The sequence below is a fragment of the Elephantulus edwardii genome, unplaced genomic scaffold, assembly GCF_000299155.1.
Source record: "Elephantulus edwardii isolate Elephantulus edwardi_28Jun2011 unplaced genomic scaffold, EleEdw1.0 scaffold00028, whole genome shotgun sequence".
Classification (NCBI taxonomy): Eukaryota; Metazoa; Chordata; class Mammalia; order Macroscelidea; family Macroscelididae; genus Elephantulus; species Elephantulus edwardii.
The window spans coordinates 19,693,806-19,713,168 of NW_006399778.1; the positions used below are offsets into that span (position 1 = coordinate 19,693,806).

General features: G+C 48.7%; 1 protein-coding gene across 2 annotated transcripts in view; it reads right to left on the reverse strand.

The window, feature by feature from the left end:
* Window positions 1–19,363, reverse strand: part of KAZN (kazrin, periplakin interacting protein) — a 642,875-nt gene that overhangs the window by 140,157 nt on the left and 483,355 nt on the right. Inside the window, exons 1-2 of one of the 2 annotated variants that reach the window (XM_006883633.1) lie at window positions 7,360–7,364; window positions 2,966–3,157 (exon numbers count right to left, since the gene is read on the reverse strand). In XM_006883633.1, the coding sequence (XP_006883695.1) occupies window positions 2,966–3,157; window position 7,360 (193 nt within the window). In that variant the 5' untranslated portion in view covers window positions 7,361–7,364. Of the gene's footprint in view, window positions 1–2,965; window positions 3,158–7,359; window positions 7,365–19,363 lie in introns of those variants that run through there. The other variant, XM_006883632.1, reaches the window with a different exon arrangement.

Below are 19,363 nucleotides of genomic sequence, written 5' to 3' on the forward strand. Positions count from 1 at the left end.
AATGGCTGCATAGAGAGAGAGACCCCTGCTTGCTTGTGAAAATTACTTCATCGCTGTGTAATGTCAGCTGGAGCTTAACGCACACCACTTTTCCACTAGATTTTGAAGGGACAACCCAACACTGCCTCAGTAGTCCTATTGGGGAGAAAAAATCCCAATACAAGAGAGCCAATATGCTTTGGAGAGTAGAGAGTATAGCTGAAAATAATTCTTCTAAAGAGTGCTGACCACTCTGGGCATGACTGGACCTTAGACAGTGATTTCCCAGGATTCCTGGGATGGGGAGCATGGTGGTGGCTAGGAAGATATTGAACAAACAGCTTGGTTTGCCAGAGATGTGTGTTTAGTTGTCCCTACCACATGTGTGGTTTGCGAAAACAGCTTTGATGTAGTCAGTGAACTGTCCAGTGAAATCTATTTTCCATCCCTCACAGTTAAGAGCTACAGTTAAGACATGGCTGCCCAGTTCAAACTACATTTCCCAGCATCCTCTGCACCTAGCCCTGGCCACATGACCACATTCTTAACAAAGGAAATCTGTGACCCTGGATTTTATCTCTTTCTTTGGTATCTCAAAGGCCAAAGAGAAGAGAAAGGAATACCAGTCAGAAATTCTCACCTGAGGATGGCTGAGGAAGGGAGAAAGTGGATTTTAAATGCTAGTCTCTGATATGTTGTTGCTCTGATATAGCAGCTTAATATCAACACCAGCGCTCCAAGTTCTCTGAACTCTGGGTATCTGTTTCTCACTTAGATGATTCCCAACCTTCCTCCAATAACCCTGTGCCCAGAAACTATGGGCATGTGAAAGCTGCTGGTGTCCTCTGCCAGTCCCAAGGAAAATCTGCCGAGCATTGTTTTCTTCATTTCCTAAAGTCATTTCTGGAAAGAGACAATGCTCATGCCAAGGTCTATGGTCTACCTCATCAACAGAACACTTGGTTTTTATTTGAATCTATCTGATTTTCAGTTATTCTGAGCATTTCTTCGTGTGATGTTGGCCATCAAATGTCTTCCTCTATGTCTTTTGCCCATTTTGTAATTGGGCTACAGACTTTTTCTTGTGGAGGCCCAGAAGTATTCTATAAACTTTCGTTATGAGATTCTTATCTGAGACGCTATTGCCAATTCCAACCACCCCCCCACACACACCCCCCACCCCGGCCAGGCAGTAGCTTTTCTTTTTCATCCTATTAGAAAAAGGTTTTTATGCATACAGGGACTTAATCTTTACAAAGTCTCCTTCATCAAAGTAGTGTAATACACTGAATTATGTTGTGGTGTCTTGACTGCCGTCAAGTCAAGCACGACTCATAGTGACCCTATGAACAGAAGGCCTGAAGCCTTTCTATAACTGTCTTCGTTTATGAAAGTTTATAGAGTTTCCAGAGCATTTTGTTTAGGAAGTGGTATGGGGTGTAAAATTTCACAAAATCTCACAGCACTGTGGTTGGTACCTTTGTCTCAGAAAGGCAAAAATCCCAACAAATCTTCTTGTCTATGTATCTTCTGGAGTCTCTCCCTTATCCTTGCCTGGATGTGCTTTCTAGCTGTTATTTGCCAATTTATACCATAGGCTAGGCCTGTTTGATCCCATTTTATCTCTTATGATCTTTATACTTTTGGGCTTTACCCCTAGGTCTCTGATCCACTTGGAGCTGATTTTTGTATATAGTATGAGATCAAAATCATGAGCTACCATCTCACCCCAATAGTAGTGGCAAAACTTAACATGACATCATGCAATAAATGCCAGAGAGGATGTGGAGGGATTGGAACACTATTGCTGGGACTGTAAAACGGTACAACCACTCTGGAAGGCAGTTTGGCATTTCGTCAAAAAGCTGAACATAGAAATCACAGATGACCCACCACTAGGAATATACCCTACGGAAATTAAAACTGACACACAAACAGAGATTTGTACACCAATGTTTATACAAGTGTTATTCAGAATCACAAGAAAATAGAAACAGCCCAAATGTCTAACAACAAGCAAATTAATTAAGAAACTGTAGTATGTTCACACGATGGAATACTATGCAGCACTTGGGAGTAACGATTTAGAAAAATACTATATCACATGGGAGAGACTGGAAACCATTATGCTGAGGACAAATACCGCATGTTACAATAATGATCTTTACTGTAACTAGTAAGATGTGTCTAAAGGTCCAAGGGGGGGGGGGGAAGTGGAAAGAGCAGGGAAAAATCACAGGGCAGACAGAGGGAGGGGGTAAAAGAATTGGGAATGATCCAGTGGGGACCTGAAAAGATAGGGTAATGATGGGCATAGATCAATGGTGATTAATTTTACAACACATAATATTTGCAGAGATATGAAACACAATGTAAATGAAGGAGGGAGCTCTGGTGGCCTAGTGGCAAGACGCTGCACTGCAATCCCAGAGGAACATGGTTCGAATCCACCAGATGCTCTGCCGGAGAAGGAGGCGCAATATCCTCCTGTACCAGTCAGATCTGATTTGACGGTACATGCACACAAAATAATAAAAAAATTAAAAAAAATGTGAATGAAGGAATGTCTGAAACACAATGTATATGAATTCTATATGCAAACCAATATAATTTTTTTAAGCGACTTCCTGGCAATCTCTACCACATACTTTTTCAACTCTTCTCTCTTGCTCCAGGGCTGGACACTAAACTCCTTCCCAGGAGCACATCCATACTGGACCCTAGGAGGGCTGTGAAAAGGGCCACAGGCCGCTGGGCCACTGACTGATACCACATAGCATCTGAGCCCAACCCTACGGGATGCAGAACTGCACCCCAAGAAGAGACAAGACAGCCTCATGGGATGGGCTGGGGGGGTCGCAGCACAGAGAGACTCCCCATGTCCACACCAGTGTGTTACAGAGGCAGGGCCCTGGATCTTGGCCTTGTGGTGGAGCCTGATCCCAGGCAAGGGAGAGGAGGGGGTTCAGATTAATGCACAACTCACCCTGCAAAGCTTCTTTGGCTCTGGCTAGCTCCTGCTCCTTCTGAGCCAGCTGGACCCTGAGCTCGGTGGCCGAGAGGACCTCAGAAGACTTGCCACCCTGTGATTCTTCTAGATCCTTTGTCAACATCTCCTTCATCTGCCGGAGAAGGTGCACTTCCTCCTGGAGCCGGGACACTTCTTCCCGCAGCAGCACTGAAGGAAGAGGGGACACTGTTAGAGGGGGACTGCGGTTGCTCAAAGGTGCATCAGCTTTGTATCTGGGGCCTTTTCTACTGGAGTGGGTGGGGGAAGAAAACCTCTGAAGCCATCGCTTTATCCAAAGATCCCAAATCTGTGACTCCAATCACTCTGAGGAACATGCGTGAGGAGATCCCTACACTGGCCATTCTCTCTAGGGCTGCTGTCACTGCACCAAGGAGATACAGTCCAATGGCCTAAATCATCTTCCCCAGTCCTGTGACCCCCACAGGACTTGGGGGAAGACTACAGGTACAGGATACACTAGAATAAAAAGCTGCTAGACGTCAGCCTGCAACCATGTTATGCTTTATGTGAACCATCTCATTTAATCCTACAAAAACCATCTGAGGTCGAAACTGTCTTAACTCCCATTTCACAGATCAGGAAACTGAGGCTCAGAAACATTAAGTGACTCTTTGAGGTCATGATGCTAATAGCAGAGGTGGGATTTGAACCCAGGTCTAGAGGACTTCAGAGTGCGAGCTCGAATCTCACATTCAAGAAACTGCCCCCCAGCAGCAGCTTTACAAAGGCACAATCCATGTATCTCACACAGAACACGCACTGCAGAAAAATAGGGTCTGATGAGCGGTTAAGAAGGTGACTCTATGTGTAGACGTTTCCAAGACAAGTAAAATCCAACCCAGTTCACACGGAATCCTCAGGGAGGAGAGGTGTGGGGGAGCAAGGTGTCTCTTAGGTCCTGCGATTCTCAGAGAGGCCCCCAGGAGGCACATGGTTATCTCAAATCCATGGAGGCGTTATGTAGACCATCTGAGTCCTGAAATCTAAATGACACCCCCACATTCACAACCACAAACAGAAGGTGCTGGATAGTGCTAGAAGCTCCTGGACGGAGCAAGAGGCTCGGCGGCTGTGGAAGAGGGGCAGTTTCCATAGCACTTGCTGTTACTGTGTTGTCAGGTACCGTCTGATCGTCTGCTCTGACTCACAGTGACCCTATCAACCACAGAAGGAAACACTGCCTGGCCCCAGCCTAGGTAGGTGGGCTCAGCTAATTAGGGATCTGGGCGACTCGGGACAGAGCCAGGCTGGATGGACCTCGTGATGGTAACTCTCAGGCGAGCCTACCAGCAGAGTAAACAAACCCACAGCCGGAAGCTCACCTCACTTAAGAGACCAATTAAAGAACATTCCGAAATAATTCACTGAAGCGCAACCTGAGGGCTTGGCCCCTGCCCACTTGGCTAAACTCACCATCATAGTCTTTGCCCCAAGGCCACCCTCATGCCACCCTGGTCCCCTTATGCATCTCCAGCAGCTTTCAGGCTCCAGGACCCTTGCCCCTGCCGTATTCCTGGCCTAGGACACACTGGTCTCCCTATGGCCACTCCCCTTAACACTCCCAGTCTGACACACCTCCTTTTCAACCTCTCCAGCCCTTATCACCATCTGAAGCTACTTCTGTTTACTTGTTTCTTTGCTAAACTAGACTGGAGGTTTGGTGGGCGGGACAGGACAAGCCCATCAGCATCCACCATTCGACAGGAAGCAAGCTCAGTGCATGCTTTGGCCTGTCCCATGTCTTCCTCCCGGCTAGATAGAGTTCAACCGGGCTGTTAGGTCCACAAAGGCTGGAACTTTGTGTCACTGGCCCCCAGCTCCCAAAAGCCACTTGATAAGGCATTGGTGAAGGTCCCTAATGCTGATGAGCTTCACCTGGCCCATCTCACCTTAACAGATGGACTCCAAGGCCAGGCCAGGCCAGATGTGTGAGAATAGTCACTGTTTCCTCTGCTGAGGAGATGCATAAACCCTAGGAACCTAGAGATACAGAGCCTCCGTGAAGGCACTGTAAGGAAGAGATGGGGGTGTGCTATGCTGCTAATGTGTGGCTCCCTCACTAACCAGGTGTGCGCCCTTGTGAGCAAACCTCTTCCCCTCCAGCCTAAGATGCTGTATCTGTAATGTAGGTCTAATCAATGCATGCGACCTCCTTAGTTTATGAGAAGCTGCACCCCTCATATGATACCTGGAGCACAGGAAGTTCCTGATATGCACAGTATATGAATGCAGAAGTGCAAGACAGGCATTGTTTGAATGCTGGAAATGCTCGTTACATCCAGCATGTTACATGAAGTCCTTGGTGTGTAGTGCATACAGGAAGTGCTCTATGTGTGTGGAGTATGCATCCAGGAAGTGCTTGATGTGCATGGAAGGGCCATCACATAGAATTCCCCTATGTGTTGAGTGTGTGTGTGTGTGTGTGTGTGTGTGTGTGTGTGTGTGTACAGTGGGGGGAATGCACACAGGCAGTGCTCGATTTGTATGGAGTATTTATTCAGGAACTACTCAAGGTGCACGGGGTATACATGCAGGAGGTGTTCAATAAAGACAAGAAGCACTGGATGTGCACAGGCTATGAACGCCAGAAGCACGCAGCGTACACAGCGTAGGATGTGTCAGCGTACACAGGAAGCTCCTGAACACAAGTGCTCACTGCCCACAGGATATGCTTGAAAACAGCAGACGCCATTTCTCTAAGTCTCCTACCCTCTATCAGGTGTCCTTCACATTCTCTAAGGTGCTACAACCCTCTCACTATCCAGCCCTCCTCAGGAACCCTTTGGCATCAAGGTCAAGTGTGGCAGCAGTGCAGAGAAAGACAGAGGAACGGGGATGCGTCCCCCCACCACTGTAAGCAGGAAGTTGGCATCAGCTTCAGCCTTTGTGACCTCGTCCTCCTCTACCCACCTCTCTGCTTGCTCCCACTCTGGGTGGAGCTGCCACCTTTGAAGAGGAAGACTCTGCAAGAAATGACCTTCAGGCTTCCACCTCAACCCAATCCTTTCTCCTCACTGAAGCCAGAGCACTCCCTTTCAAATGTAAAACATTTTCTCTTTCTCTTTCTCCCATTCGCCAGTCCTGTAGGGAGTCAGTTGCAAATGGTAACTCTGGCCCCACCTACCTCTAGACTGGATTCCCTGGGTGCTGTTATTGCTACACTCACCCCACCTCAAGGCCTCAGCAAAGCCCCCTCAGCCTGAAGGCACCCCTCTCTCTTCTTCACAGGTGACTTCCCTAGCCTTCTCTCAGCCTCACTGTCACCTTCTCCAGGGACTTGAACTTGCTCCTACGCCCTGTTTCTTTTCGATCACTCTTAGAATCTGCCAAAAAGCAAGCCTCTTGGATCTGGAGGCTCGCTGGCGGAGCACCTGAGTCTCAGCGGATGCATCTCCCTGAGAGCAGGGCTCGAGCAGTGTTGGCACGTTTGTGCCGTGACTCCTACATCTGGAAGCGCGCCTGGCACGTTGCAGGTGCTCCCTGATTGTGGTGAACAACTATATCCGCCCATCTATCCAACCAGCCAACCAACAAGTATCTGTGGGCACCTGTGACTGTAACGGGCGGCCCCTTCACGCAGGCCACCTCATGGTGAGTGCAGATTTAAGGAGCACAGAGCCCCGCACACAGGGAAGATGGGTTGTCTCTAGGGCGCGCCTGCTGATCCTACACTGACTCAGGGCCCGCTGGACCCTGTCCAAGTCTCTCAGCAAAACTGCAGAGTCGGAGGTTTGCTTTGGGGGCCCCTCCCCCGCCCTCGTTCCAGGCAGACATGTGTTGGCCACCTACACTCCAAGGCTGGTGCAGGGAACACCCTTGGCCTCAAGCTGAGCAAAAGAGGTGTGCACTGAGAAAGGGGCTGCATATGCGCCCAGGATGCACTTACAGGCAGCTGGGCCTGAGATGGGGCTTGGAAGAGCCGGCTGGGGAAAGCAGAGGAAACCGCCAGAGGCTGGAAGTGTTACCCCACTAGGCCACCAGAATCCAGTACCCAAGGTCAAGTTTTCCTGAACTCACCTTCCCAACAGGTGTACCTGACAGCCTGGCCACACCCCTCAAGTCCAGTCCCAAACAGGCTGGGTGGAGCCAGGTGCAGCAACTGCAAGAGCCAAGTCGTAGGAGGCAGGACTAGAAAAACCAACTCATGCACAGAGGTTAAGGAGAGCTGATGGAGGGCACCAGCCTCAGCTGGATGTCTGCTCGGGGTCTGATCCCGCACCCTTCCAGGAGGGGTGCCAGAGAATAGCCCTAGGAACTGCAATCACAGAAAGCTTGCAGATACCTTCTCTTGAACTGGCTGTGGAACTATAGGCAAGCACTTCTCTCTGAGCTCTGGCTGACTCAGTTACTTGTAAAATGGGGAGATGGTAATATATGAAGCATGCACAAAGCACTTAAGCCTAAACTGTGAGGCGGGCGCACGCAAGTGTGTGCACACACTTTCCCCTTCAGTGCAGAGAAGAACCACAACCTTCTTCAGGAAAATGAAGAAGGCTGAGTGGACTAACCTGAGTTTCTGCTTCAAGAGGCACTCGCTGTGTGAACTTGGGCAAGCCGCTGCCCCTCTCTGGGCCCCCATTCTATCAGTGGCCTTAGAAGATGCCACTCTGTGTGAATCTAGATGGAGTCTACCGATCTGTACATCTTCCCTTGCCAGAAACAGCGCTCTTTAGTCTGTAACTCTGTCCTTCAATGGGTGACCACCTGTCACATGTAGCTATTTAAAATAAAAACAGTTCAGTCCCACAGAGGGAGTGACCACAATTCAAGTACATGCACTGTTCACTGTTACTGGATTGGACATCTCAAACACAGACTGTTTCCATTACTGCACAAAGTTGTGCTGGACTAGATAGAGTTCAGGATTTGCTGAGCCTCCGCAGCCTGGAGGTCCACTGCTGTGGGGAGCTCTCTGCTCAAGGAGGAAGAGCTGCTGAGGAAAGTCCCTGTGTCTCGAGAAACCGTCCTGGCTCTGCCCAAGGACACACCAGAAAGGAAAGATGAATTGGGCACCCTTCTGCCCAACAGGGCAGCCCCGAGGGCCTCGGACTTCTTGGCAGGAGGCGAGTAGTGGTAAGAGGTGTGGTGCCAAAAAAAACCCCAAAAAACAAAAGCCACAGACCCAGCAGAATTCCCTCCTCCATGAAGGCCAGAAGTGAGAGTTGCCTCGGAGACATCCAGCTCTTCTGTGCCAAGGGAAGCTGCCTATTACCAACGGCAATGCCCTTGGGGAAAACCTAACCAGCAGGGAGGCCAGGCCTAATAGGCCTGGCAGGTAAAGGTCCCCAGATGCCCACTCTGTAAGGAAAAAGGGGGTATAATGAACCCACTCAGTGGAAGGGGCTATGGCACATGGGGAAGGGACCTGGTCAGACCCTTCCCTTTCATCTGTCTCCTTTCTTTCTGAGAACAATGTATGCGTGGCTTTTAAAAAAGTTATTTTCCAGTTTCCCTTGCAGCTAGACAAACTTGAAGCAACTACTGCAGAAGATCAAATACTACAGCCTTCAATACGGATTATTTCTCAACATCAAGAAAACAAAAATCCTCACCAGTGGACCAAAGGGAATATAATTTCGTTCTACTTGTATCCACATTCAACACCCATGGTAAACAGCAGTCAAGAAATCAAAAGGCATGTTACACTTGGAAAACCTGTCAAACATCTCCTGAAAGTGCTAAAGAGTAATGATATCAGTTTAAAGACTAAGGTGCACCCCATTCAAACCATGATCTTTTTGTTCAATTGCTTTCCTAGGCATCTGAAAGATAGTGAATAAAGATGATAGAAGAAGAATCAGGGCCATTGAGTTGTAGTGTTGGAAAAGAGTCCTGAACACCTCATGGGCTGCCAAAAGAACAAAGTCTGTCATGGAAGGTGTGCAACTAAGGTGCTCTTTAAAGGCAAGGATGGTGAAACCTGGTCTCATATACTCTGAGCATGTTGCCAGGAGGGGCAAGTCCTTGGAGAAAGAAATCATGTTGAGAAAGGTTTAGGGTCAGATAAAGAGAGGAAGACCCTTAACAAGATGAACTGGCACAGTGACTGTTAAAACGTGCTTGGACATATCAGAGGTGGTGAGATTGGCACAAAGAGAGCAAGGCTTAGCTCTGCTGCACACGGGGTTGCTATGAGTCACAGGTGACTCAATGGCACCTAACAACAGCTTCCAGCTGGGGTTGCTCACGTGATACAATTCCGACCAGTGAAGAGTAGAAGGATCCTGAAAAGGAGTATCCTTTTAAAGGAGAAAGATCTTTGCCCCTCTCGTTCTTCCTACCTGGAAAGTAGAGTTGTAGCTGGAGCTGCAGCAGTTATTTTGCAACCAGGAAGTTACAAAGTGGTTCTACAGGAGGCCAGAACCAGATCACGGTGGGAGGAACCGGTCAGAGACAATATCCCTGGATAAATCCTGCAGCCGGGTGAAGGCCTAGGAGAGCTCTGATATCTCCGCATTTCCAATTCATCAGACCTCAACCACCTGCAGGCCGAGCCTGAGTTCAGGCTGTGGCGGAAGGCCAGCCAGCCGTCTCCAGGGGTCTGTCCTGGGGCCAGCTAAGCTGGAGCATCCAGGGAGGAGGAAAAGGCAGGAGATAAATACAGTGTAGAAGAGTGAGCCTCAATTTGTGAGGAACATTTTCTGGTTTTTACTTTTGTAGGCTCACGGGATGCCCAGTTTTCATTTTAGTGAGCTCACAGCTCGGAGTGGGAGAAGCAAGCGAGAAGGGAAGAAACTGCTTCCCTTGAATGCAGAGAAACTCCAAGAACCCTCAAGAACAGTCTAAACCAAGTCAAGAGACTTTTAAGGTCTCTTTAGTGAGTCATGAAAGTTTAAAGTTGTATAGGTTTAAAAACTCAGCTTTCTCAAGGCAAAAGTCTAAGAACAGTACTTGCTGCTGTTACTGTTAGTGACATGAGTCAATTCTGGGTGATGGTGACCTCACATGAACATAGTAGGATTGTCATGGTGAACCCTATGTGCACATAGCAGGGCTTTCAACACTGTAAACCTGCAGAAGCAGACAACCATACCTGTCTTCCGAGGCACCTCTGGGTGGTTTTAAACTGTCAACCTCTCAGCTTGCTAGCTCAAAGTCAAGTGTTTAACTATGAGTGCCACTTAGGGGACTAATAAGTATTGTAATGACTGTGCATTATAATACTGCATGCTCTCTGTTCAGCTAGCTGGTAAGTGACATGTTGCTGGTGCATGCTACTGAGTGGACTCCAACTCACAGCACTACTGCAGGACTGAGTAGGATTACTTAGGATGTAATCTTTATGGAAGCCGACTGCCAGGTCTTCTTGCCCACGTAACATAGCTCAGTGGATGAACCTGAACTTTCAACTTTTTGGTTAGCAGCCAAGCACTTAAGCACTGTGTCATCAGAGGCTCTTGGAGAATTACATACCTTAACTAATTTAACTATCCAGCCACTCCATGAAGTATGTCCTAGTTTTATCACCCCATTTTACAGGTGAGGAAGTCGAGGCACAGAGGAGTCAAGTGACTTAACCAAGGGTGGTTGTTGTTGTTATGTGCCGTCGAGTCGTTTGTGACTCATAGCGACCCTATGTACAATAGCCCTAAACCCTGCTCTATCCTATGCCAATCGCATTGCTTCTCACACACCCATCCTGATTACCCCAGTCACTGAATCAATCCACCTCATAGAGGGTCTTCCCCTCCTGCGCTGTCCCTCTACCCTACCAAGCATGACGTCCCTCTCCAAGGGCCGGTCTCTCCTTACAACATGTCCAAAGTATGTCAGATGGAGCCCCAGAATCCTTGCCTTCAAGGAGTAGCCACCATAGAATAAATGAAGCACAGAGCCAAGATTTGAATCAGGCCATCTCCTCCAGCACTCCACAATCTTACTGTCTGCACTATACTGCCTCCCAGGAGGAGGCGGGACAAAGCTCAGGAGTGTCATGCAAAGAGTTCCCCAAAAGTGTAGCCAGAAAGCTGAGCTGGGAGCACCCAGACCCTAGGAAGGCTTCCCTTAGTGGGGAACAGTGGTGGCAGGCATGCTACAAAGCAAGGAATGGACACGTTCTTATTTCTGGGAGCAATGCGATGTCTGTGAAGCAAGCCAGCTGCACACGGCGCTGCTACCATCCACCAATCGCCCTCACCCTGCTGCAGAAGAACGTGGCTGTGGGGGCAGCCTGTCTATTCCTCGAGGGCAAGGGCTCTATTCTGCTCACATTCACCACCTCAGGCATCGTCCAGTTCTGGGCTCTTGGAGGGATGCAGTATTTGTGCCAAGGGTGGTATGTATCAAGAAAGAGATGGGCAGGCGGGTGGATCTGGAGTCAGCTAGGCCTGGGCTCAGTTCTGGAGCCCTGACTTCTGAGCTGAGACTTCTGAACTCTGGACAATGGACCTCTGAACCTTAGCGTCCTTATCTGAAATGGAGCTGAAGGCCAGGCTCTCAGCTCTGTGATAAACATTAAGCAAAACAATCATATAAACAGAAGCATTCTAGAAGTGGAAGTCAGCAAAATTACTTTGCTTGCTGAAAGTTGGAGGACTTGAAACACTTGCTGCAGAAGAGCAAGGACTACAACCTTCAATATAGCTTATATCTCAACATCAAGAAGACAGAAGACAAAGGTCCTCACCACTGGTCCAACAGGCAACTTCGTGACAGACAGATAAATCACTGAAATTGTCAGTTTCTTTTACTTGGATCAACAATCAGTACCCTCAGTAGCAGCAGTCAGGAGATTAGAAGATGTACTGCATTGGGTAAGTCTGTCAGGGATCTCTCCAAAAAACATGAAGAGCAATGATGTCACTTTGAAGACTATGGAGTGCGTGATTCAATCCATGGTCTTTTCAATTACTTGCTATGCACTGAAAGCTGGACAATGACTGAGGATGACAGAGAAGAATCAATGCCTTTGAGTTGTCGTGTTGGAGAAGAGTATTGAATAGCTTAAGCACTGCCAAAAGAACAAACATATGTTTTGGAAGAAGTGCAGCCACAGTGCTCCCTAGGAGCAAAAATAGCCAACTTTCATCTTACGTACGTTGGGCATATGACTAAGAGAGGCTACTCGTTGGACAAGGGCACCATGCTTAGAAAGGTGGAGGGTCAGGAAAAGACAGGAAGACCCCAACAAGATGGACTGACACAGTGACTGCAGCAATGCGCTCAGAGATGATGAGGAAGGCACAGGACAGGAGAGGGTTCAGGTCTGTTGTTCACAGGGTCACTGTGAGTTGTACTCGACTCAGTGGCACCTAATAACAACACCGCCACCACAGGGTTAAGGGTGAAGAGGAAGAAACAGTATCGACTGCCACTGAGTTAAGACTCAACTCTCAGCTGACCCTCTACTGAGGTTCTGAGGTGGCAAATTACACAAGAGATGACTCACCTTTATCCCTGGGAGCAGCTGGTGGATTCAAACCACCAAAGACACGGCCTTTAAGTTAGCAGCACAACTCCCCACGATTATGCCACCACTTCCTTTGGCTACAGAGTACCAACCAAGAATGGCAAGCTTGGCCATGACTGGGAAACAGGGCCAACCTCTCTGGTCTTCCCAAGGAAGAAAGATCTCAAAAGCAATGAAGCCAAGACCCCAGGGCTCCCCTAGTCCAATAGAGGGGGGCCTACAGCTTACATGTCAGAGAAGATACAGTAGAGGGTGGGGCACCAAGGCTCAAAAGCTAAGTCGGGAAGATGGGTGAAAGAAGACTTTAGAGCCGGGGTCTTGGAGAAGAAGCTGGCCTAAGAGTGAAGCAAGCAGGGCCAGGCTGGGTGTGGCTGTTCTTGGGTACCTTCCATGGACAGACAACATGTTAAACAGCCAAGTACACATAGGTTAAAACTCATCCAACTCCAGCTGTTTCCATGAGCCCTGTGCATTTTGCTGTGTGTAAAGTATACCTTAAAGGAGGGGAGGAGGGCGTGTACATACAGAGAGAGCAGTAATATGTTTTTATTTTTCTATCAAAAAATTTATTTTTATATTAAAAAAAAAATCCAAGTACAAGACCAAGGAGCCCCATGCTCCCCAGCAGGTCCTGGTAGAAGGAGAGCTTTCAGGTGAACCCCTGCCAACTCTGACCTCTACACCACACCTGGGGGGCTGCCTGCACAGCAACTGCCAGGGTGTTCACTCAAGCCACACATACACATCGTGAGGAAGAAAGCGAATGTCCTGAGACTTGTCCCCTACTGCCCATGGCCACATGGAGGTCACTTCACTACATGACCGTTCCCTCCCGGGCCCCACACCCTTCCTGCGGAGTCCACGGCTGTGAGTGCTGCCTTTGTTGAGCACCTACTGTGTGCTATGCAGTGAGTCAGTCTTCATCTAACTCACTCCCACATCAGCCCTACAACAGTGCTTCTGTTTTCCCCTCTTGAGGCTCAGTGACACTAATAACTAATAACAAACCACGGAACTGGGAGTGGGAGGCACACGACATGAGATCAAACCCTGGCATGTGGGACTCGAGTGTGTCCACAGACTGGCCGGAAGATGCCACTGCTGTCAGGATTGTTAAACCTCTTCAAGAGGCCAAATCCACTCCAATGGGGTGAGGCTGGTTCTACAAATCAGGAGTGCAAAGTGCCTTTGCAGGGTTAAAATTTTCAGACAGAGGCACAACCATTTGAATGGGCAAAGATCCAGTGTGTTATCACATCCAAGGGAGCTGGTACTGAGTGGAAGAGGAATCTTAAAAGGGGAGAGTCAGAGAGGCGCTTCCCAGCAGAACCCACCACCCAGGGCAGTTAGGTTTGGAGGTCCTCTGGACTAAAGAGATGCCCTCTTTGGAATCTTTGCAGGTGCCACGTGGTGATTCAGTGGGAGAAATCCGATTTCCATCCAGGGGAGCTGGGCTTCTATTCAACGGAACTCACGCACAGCCACCACTTATGTTCCTGGAGTTCTACATGCTGCTGTGAGACTGAAGAGGTTTCAGTAGAGTTTCCAGACCAAGATAGCCTAGGAAGAACAATCTAGTGAGCTATGTCCGAACAACAGGTAATGAAAATCTTATGGTTTGGTCTGCTACACTGCACGTGGACTTGCTGTTAAATGGGAGGCCAACTCCAGGCAATTAACAACAAACACGTTAAGAAAAAAAAAAAAACAGGAACGAACTGCATCCTTCAACCATCTATATATACCTACTTCTTTCTTACTACCATGTCTCACAATGTGGGACTGAGTATTTACAAAAATAATTGAAAAATTCATCCAACTAAGTTGTATTGAACATACTGTTAGCTGCCAAGTGAACAAACAAGTCTGTCCTGGAGAGGGTGAAACCTAATTGCTCTTTGGAGGCAAGGATTTTGAAGCTCCATCTCACATACTTTGGGCATTTTGCAGGGGGACCAGTCCTTCAAGAAGGACATCATGCTCAGAAGGGTCAGCACAGGAAAGGAAGACCTGGATGAGATGGACTGACACAGGAACGGGGGCTTTAGGGGTAGGTGTGTCAGAGTCAGTGAGACTGGCTCAGGATAGGGCAGGGTGCAGGGCTACTGTACATAGGGCCACTAGGAGTCGCAGTCCACTAGACAACACCCAACAGCAACTATCTAAATATTTAATTCATTGTGCTCACTTCAACAGCTCATATACTAAAACTGGAATGATACAGAGAAGATTAACAAGGTCCCTAGGTAAGGATGACATGCAAATATTTAGTACATAAACAACATGCCTCTGGAAACTTTATGAACTTTAATAAATGTCGATAGTCACAGAAAGGCTTCAGTCCTTTTGTTCATAGAGTTGCTATGAGTCGTGCTTGACTCAAAGGCAATCAACAACACCACCACCACACACACAGCAGGAATAAAGGCTGAGGTGAGAGGTGAGACTAAAACTAGCTGTGACAGTTAAGGATGGCAATGTGGTCAGCCTGGCCTGATTCTCAGTGGTCTATGTATGTAGTAGCCTGACGTGGCCAGCCTCCATTTTCATATAACGCTCATTTATGTGAAATGGTCTAGAGAAGAGAATGTCTATCTTTCTCCTGAGGAGCAGCTGGTGGATTTGAACCATCAGAAAAGCTTGGCCTTTGTGTTCGCAGCTTAACTTCCAACAGACTAGGTCATCCTGTAAGTCTACCTGCAGTAATTCTCAGTTTTTACAATTGCTCTAGGAGATGCTCTGGGTTTTTACAGAAGGGACTTTGGGACAGAGAGGTAATACAGAACTAAACCCACATAGCCTGGCTGCAGGGTCCTTCGGGAACCACTGAATTCATTCCCTTTCTCCCATAGGTACAGGACTTCATGTGTATCTGAAAAGGCGGACGAAAGCCTCATGATCCTTCACAGGCCCACAAGGTATGTACAGGGGGTCTTCAAACCATTCCCAGAGCCTGCAAGGTCTGAGGCCATGGAGACTCACGCAGTCTCTTAGTGAAGGTGCCCCACCATCCACATGTGTCTGGGAGTCCTGGATTCAGACAGCCCATAGCAGAAGTAGCCTTCAGCTTCAGATTTGGCTCCAAACAGTCCTCAGAATTCTGAAAGGGACCATATCTGACACAGGAACATGCGGTAATGCTGGGAATTGCAGCCCGGGAAAAACCAGCCTTAGGACATGCTTCTGCGGGTCACCTGGGCCCTGGGGTGGGGTGCTCAGGACCAGTGGCTCATCTCCCTCTGCTTGGGCCAGCCTCTTCAGGATCTGCCCTGGTTCACCCTCATTCCTGAACCCTGCGTGAGAAGTGGGACTTAGCTGGTCTTCCTAAGTCCCACTGTGGACTCTCCTGTTCCTCCTCTGGTCCCTCTTTCACGTGGAGACACACCCATTAGCTCTGAAACAGGTCTCTCAGCACTGGGAGGGAAGACACAACTGTGGCTCACTGGAAATTTCTGAGTTCTCTGGGCTTTTGTCATATGATCCTGAGACCTTACAGCTCAGGGGGTGGGGGGGTGGGGGGGGAATCAATACAGCAATCTCCACGTAGGAGAGTCTCAAGTAACTCCCACCCACCTCTCAGCAGGGCTACTCCACAGGCTGCTCCCAGGCCTGTGAGAGACACTCAGTAATTCAAACTATCAGGGTTGGGGAGGGCCAAGGCTGAGGTTCCCAGGTACCCAGGCAATACGGTCTTTGCCTTTTTCTCATATTTCACAGTAATTGTGTTTTCCTTGAAGCATTGGCTTAATCCGTCTTTCCTGTGGCGGCTGTTCTGGTGCAGCTGCTGGCCTATTAAACAGACCTTTTAGCCAGACCCTCCCTAGGTCCCTGACTGCCAAGATAATCCTCAAAGCCTGGAGACCCAAGGTCCCCTGGGGAGAGCTGTGCTCACCCAGCCCCAAAGGAATGCTGAGCCTTTCCCTTCTCCCCTCTTCAGGTTTTACTAAGCAATTACCAGCTATGGGAGTCCCTTGGCGGCACAAACAGCTAAAGCACTTGATTGTTGCCCAACAGGCTGGTGGTTCAAGTCCATCTACAAGCGAGCACCTTGGAAGAAAGGTCTGATGATCTGCTTCAGGGGAAAAACCAGTCACTGAAAAATCTGATGGTGTTACAGCTCTAACACACGTGTGGTCACTGGTATTGCGTGCCGACCATGACAGATGGAGACAAGACCCTTGTCCTGGGTGACAGCCACAGGCTTAAAAGCAGACAGACCACGGGAACGATGGGAGATCAAAAATCCCAGGTACTACGTAATCCCAGAATTGAATATAAGGCTTGGCACTGCACAACGTAGCCCCTTTGGGTGGGTGGCCCTGCCCGAACCCTCTTTGCCACCTTGGGGCCTCTCCTCCTATGCCCACTGCTTTGCAAGCCCAGAAAAGACACTGTTTATGGCTTGGCCTTCCTGGGCCCATGGCTCAATGCCACCCTAGATACTGGCCCCCAAAAAACCCAAATCCAAGTCCACTGCTATTGAGTTGATTCTAACTCATTGCCCCAAGACAAGACTTCTGAGTTGAGGTCTGCTGTGCTGGCTTTCCAAGGCTGCAATTCTCAAAGGGAGAAAACTGCCTCATCTTTAACCTGCCAAGCCACTAGTGGACTTGAATCGCAGACCTCCTAGTTAGTAGCTCAAGCTGCATTGAACCAGGCCAGTAGGAATGCTTTGGTCCCTGAGGGCCAGGACGCCACCTTTGAGACTACAGCTGTCAAAATCACTCAGCAGGCCATTCTGACACAGAGGAATCTGAGCCTGGAACCACACCATCTGGCCGGGGTGGGAGAGGGTGTCACATCTTGGCCGGCACCCTGGGGACCAAAGTCATTGGTGAGACGTGACAGAGACACACCCTTGTCTCTCTTGGCTATTTCCTGACTTCCCTTATTCCAAGCAGACTTTTTTGTTGCTTCCAGGCCTCTGCAAACACCAACCCCACAACCCACTCTCCTGCGAGAGGTTGGTGACTCAATAAATTCTCCCCCCAGCATCACGGGAAAAACGCTGGCATCCTTTCCATTTCACAGACGCCCAGACACACATAGGCTGTCGGATCCCAGTGAGTCCAACCCTCAAAACCAGGCCTTAAACACAGAACCTCAGATCTTTGAGCTTTTCACAATAAGAACGCCAGGTCAGTCCCTGTTGGCAGTTTGCACAAACGTGTCCCTAAAGGAATGTATCCAGGAGACCGCGTGCACATGGCAGGTGGCATTGTTGACTTCCCTCTCAGAGCTCACCCCTCCTCCCTCTCCTTTACTTTGCAGGGGAAAATTCAAATGGGGAGATAAAGCAGGCCTGGCATTGGTTACACCCACCAATGAGAGACAAAGCCAATAGACACAGGGAGCATCACACTCATGCAAACAGGGAAGGACATACTAGAAGGAGAGCCCAGCCCTTGCTTTCCGCTTTCCATCCCGCCGGGGTCTGAGTTGGCAGCACAACACCCTGTGTGTCTCCTTCTCCACCCTTTACCAGAATCTGAAGAACGAATGAAGGCTGAACGAATGAAGGCTGCTCAGAGAGTAGATTTCCTGGTGTGTCCAGCTCTTGGTCGGGAAGCTGCCTTCCTGATACTAAAAAAACCCCTCAAACTCATTTCTCTCGGAACTGACTTCTAGCTGGCCCTCCAGTAAGTTTTTAGAGGCCGTAACCCACAGGAGAGGAGCCTGCCCATCATCTTCCTGCAGAGTAGCCGGTGGATTCAAACTACCCATCTTTGGGTTTATAGCGCCACTGCCTACTGACTAGGCAAACAGAGCTGTTGGTCTTCCTCCCTTCAAAACAAACAAACAAAATGCACTACTGTGGAGCTGATTTTGACTCATGGTGACCCTCTGTTAGATTGCTGAAGCTCCAAATCTTTACGGGGGAAGACGGTCCATCTTTGTTCCAGGAAATAAGGCTGCAGATCAGAGTCTCAAATAACCCTTTGACTAAAAGTCAAACCCTTAACACATTAAGCTACCAGAGCTCCTGGCTTTCTTGACAAAACTAGAAAGGGGGGGGGGGAATCCCAATATGTGTATGTTCAATTTATAGTCAGTTTAACTGTGGCCCTGCCTGGAGGCCACACCCGGACAGCGAGGCCACTGAAGTTAAACTGGAAACAAGTGTCTGTTCAAACACTCTTCAAACAGCCTCAGACATCAGCCTGGCGTTAAGCATAAATAAGGGAGAAGTCCAAGGCCATCACGCAGATGTACTCCATTCTGCATAGGAAGCTTGAATGGCCAACCTCACACATTGTTGTTGTTGTTATGTTCCCTTGAGTGGCCTGCGATTCATAGCGACCCTATGTGCAAAAGCCCTAAACTGCTCTATCCTGTGCCAATCTTATTGATCCTGACACGCCTACCCCCATTAACCTAATCACTGAGTCAATCCATCTTGAGGGTCTTCCTTCCTTGTACTGTCTCTCCACCCTCCCAAGCATAACGTCCCTCTCCAACAACTGGTTCCTCCTTGCAACATGTTCAAAGTATGTCAGACGAAGCCTGAGAATCCTTGCCTCCAAGGAACAGCTTGGTTTCACCCTCTCTAGGGTGAACCTGTTTGTTCTCCTAGCAGTCGATGGTATATTCAATACTCTCCTCCAGCATCACAGCTCAAAGGCATCAATTCACATTAGCGTGACCAAAACCACCTAATGCAGCTATCAGGCCAATTCTAACACAACAGCCCTTTATCTGGTTTCTGAGGCTGTGACCTGAATGCAAAGAGTTTCCCTAGTTTTCTCCATGGATCAGCTGGTGGATTTGACCCTTTTGCCTTTTGGTTAGCAGTCCAACATATGTCACCAGGGTTCCTTACAAGGACAAGGAGCCTGAAATTCCCACAAGTTCAGAGACCTGTGACGAACAGATTTGAGCTTTTAGGAGAATTTAAAACTAATCCAGACATTGGTCTGACCAAGAGGTAAATGCAAAGGGCTCCT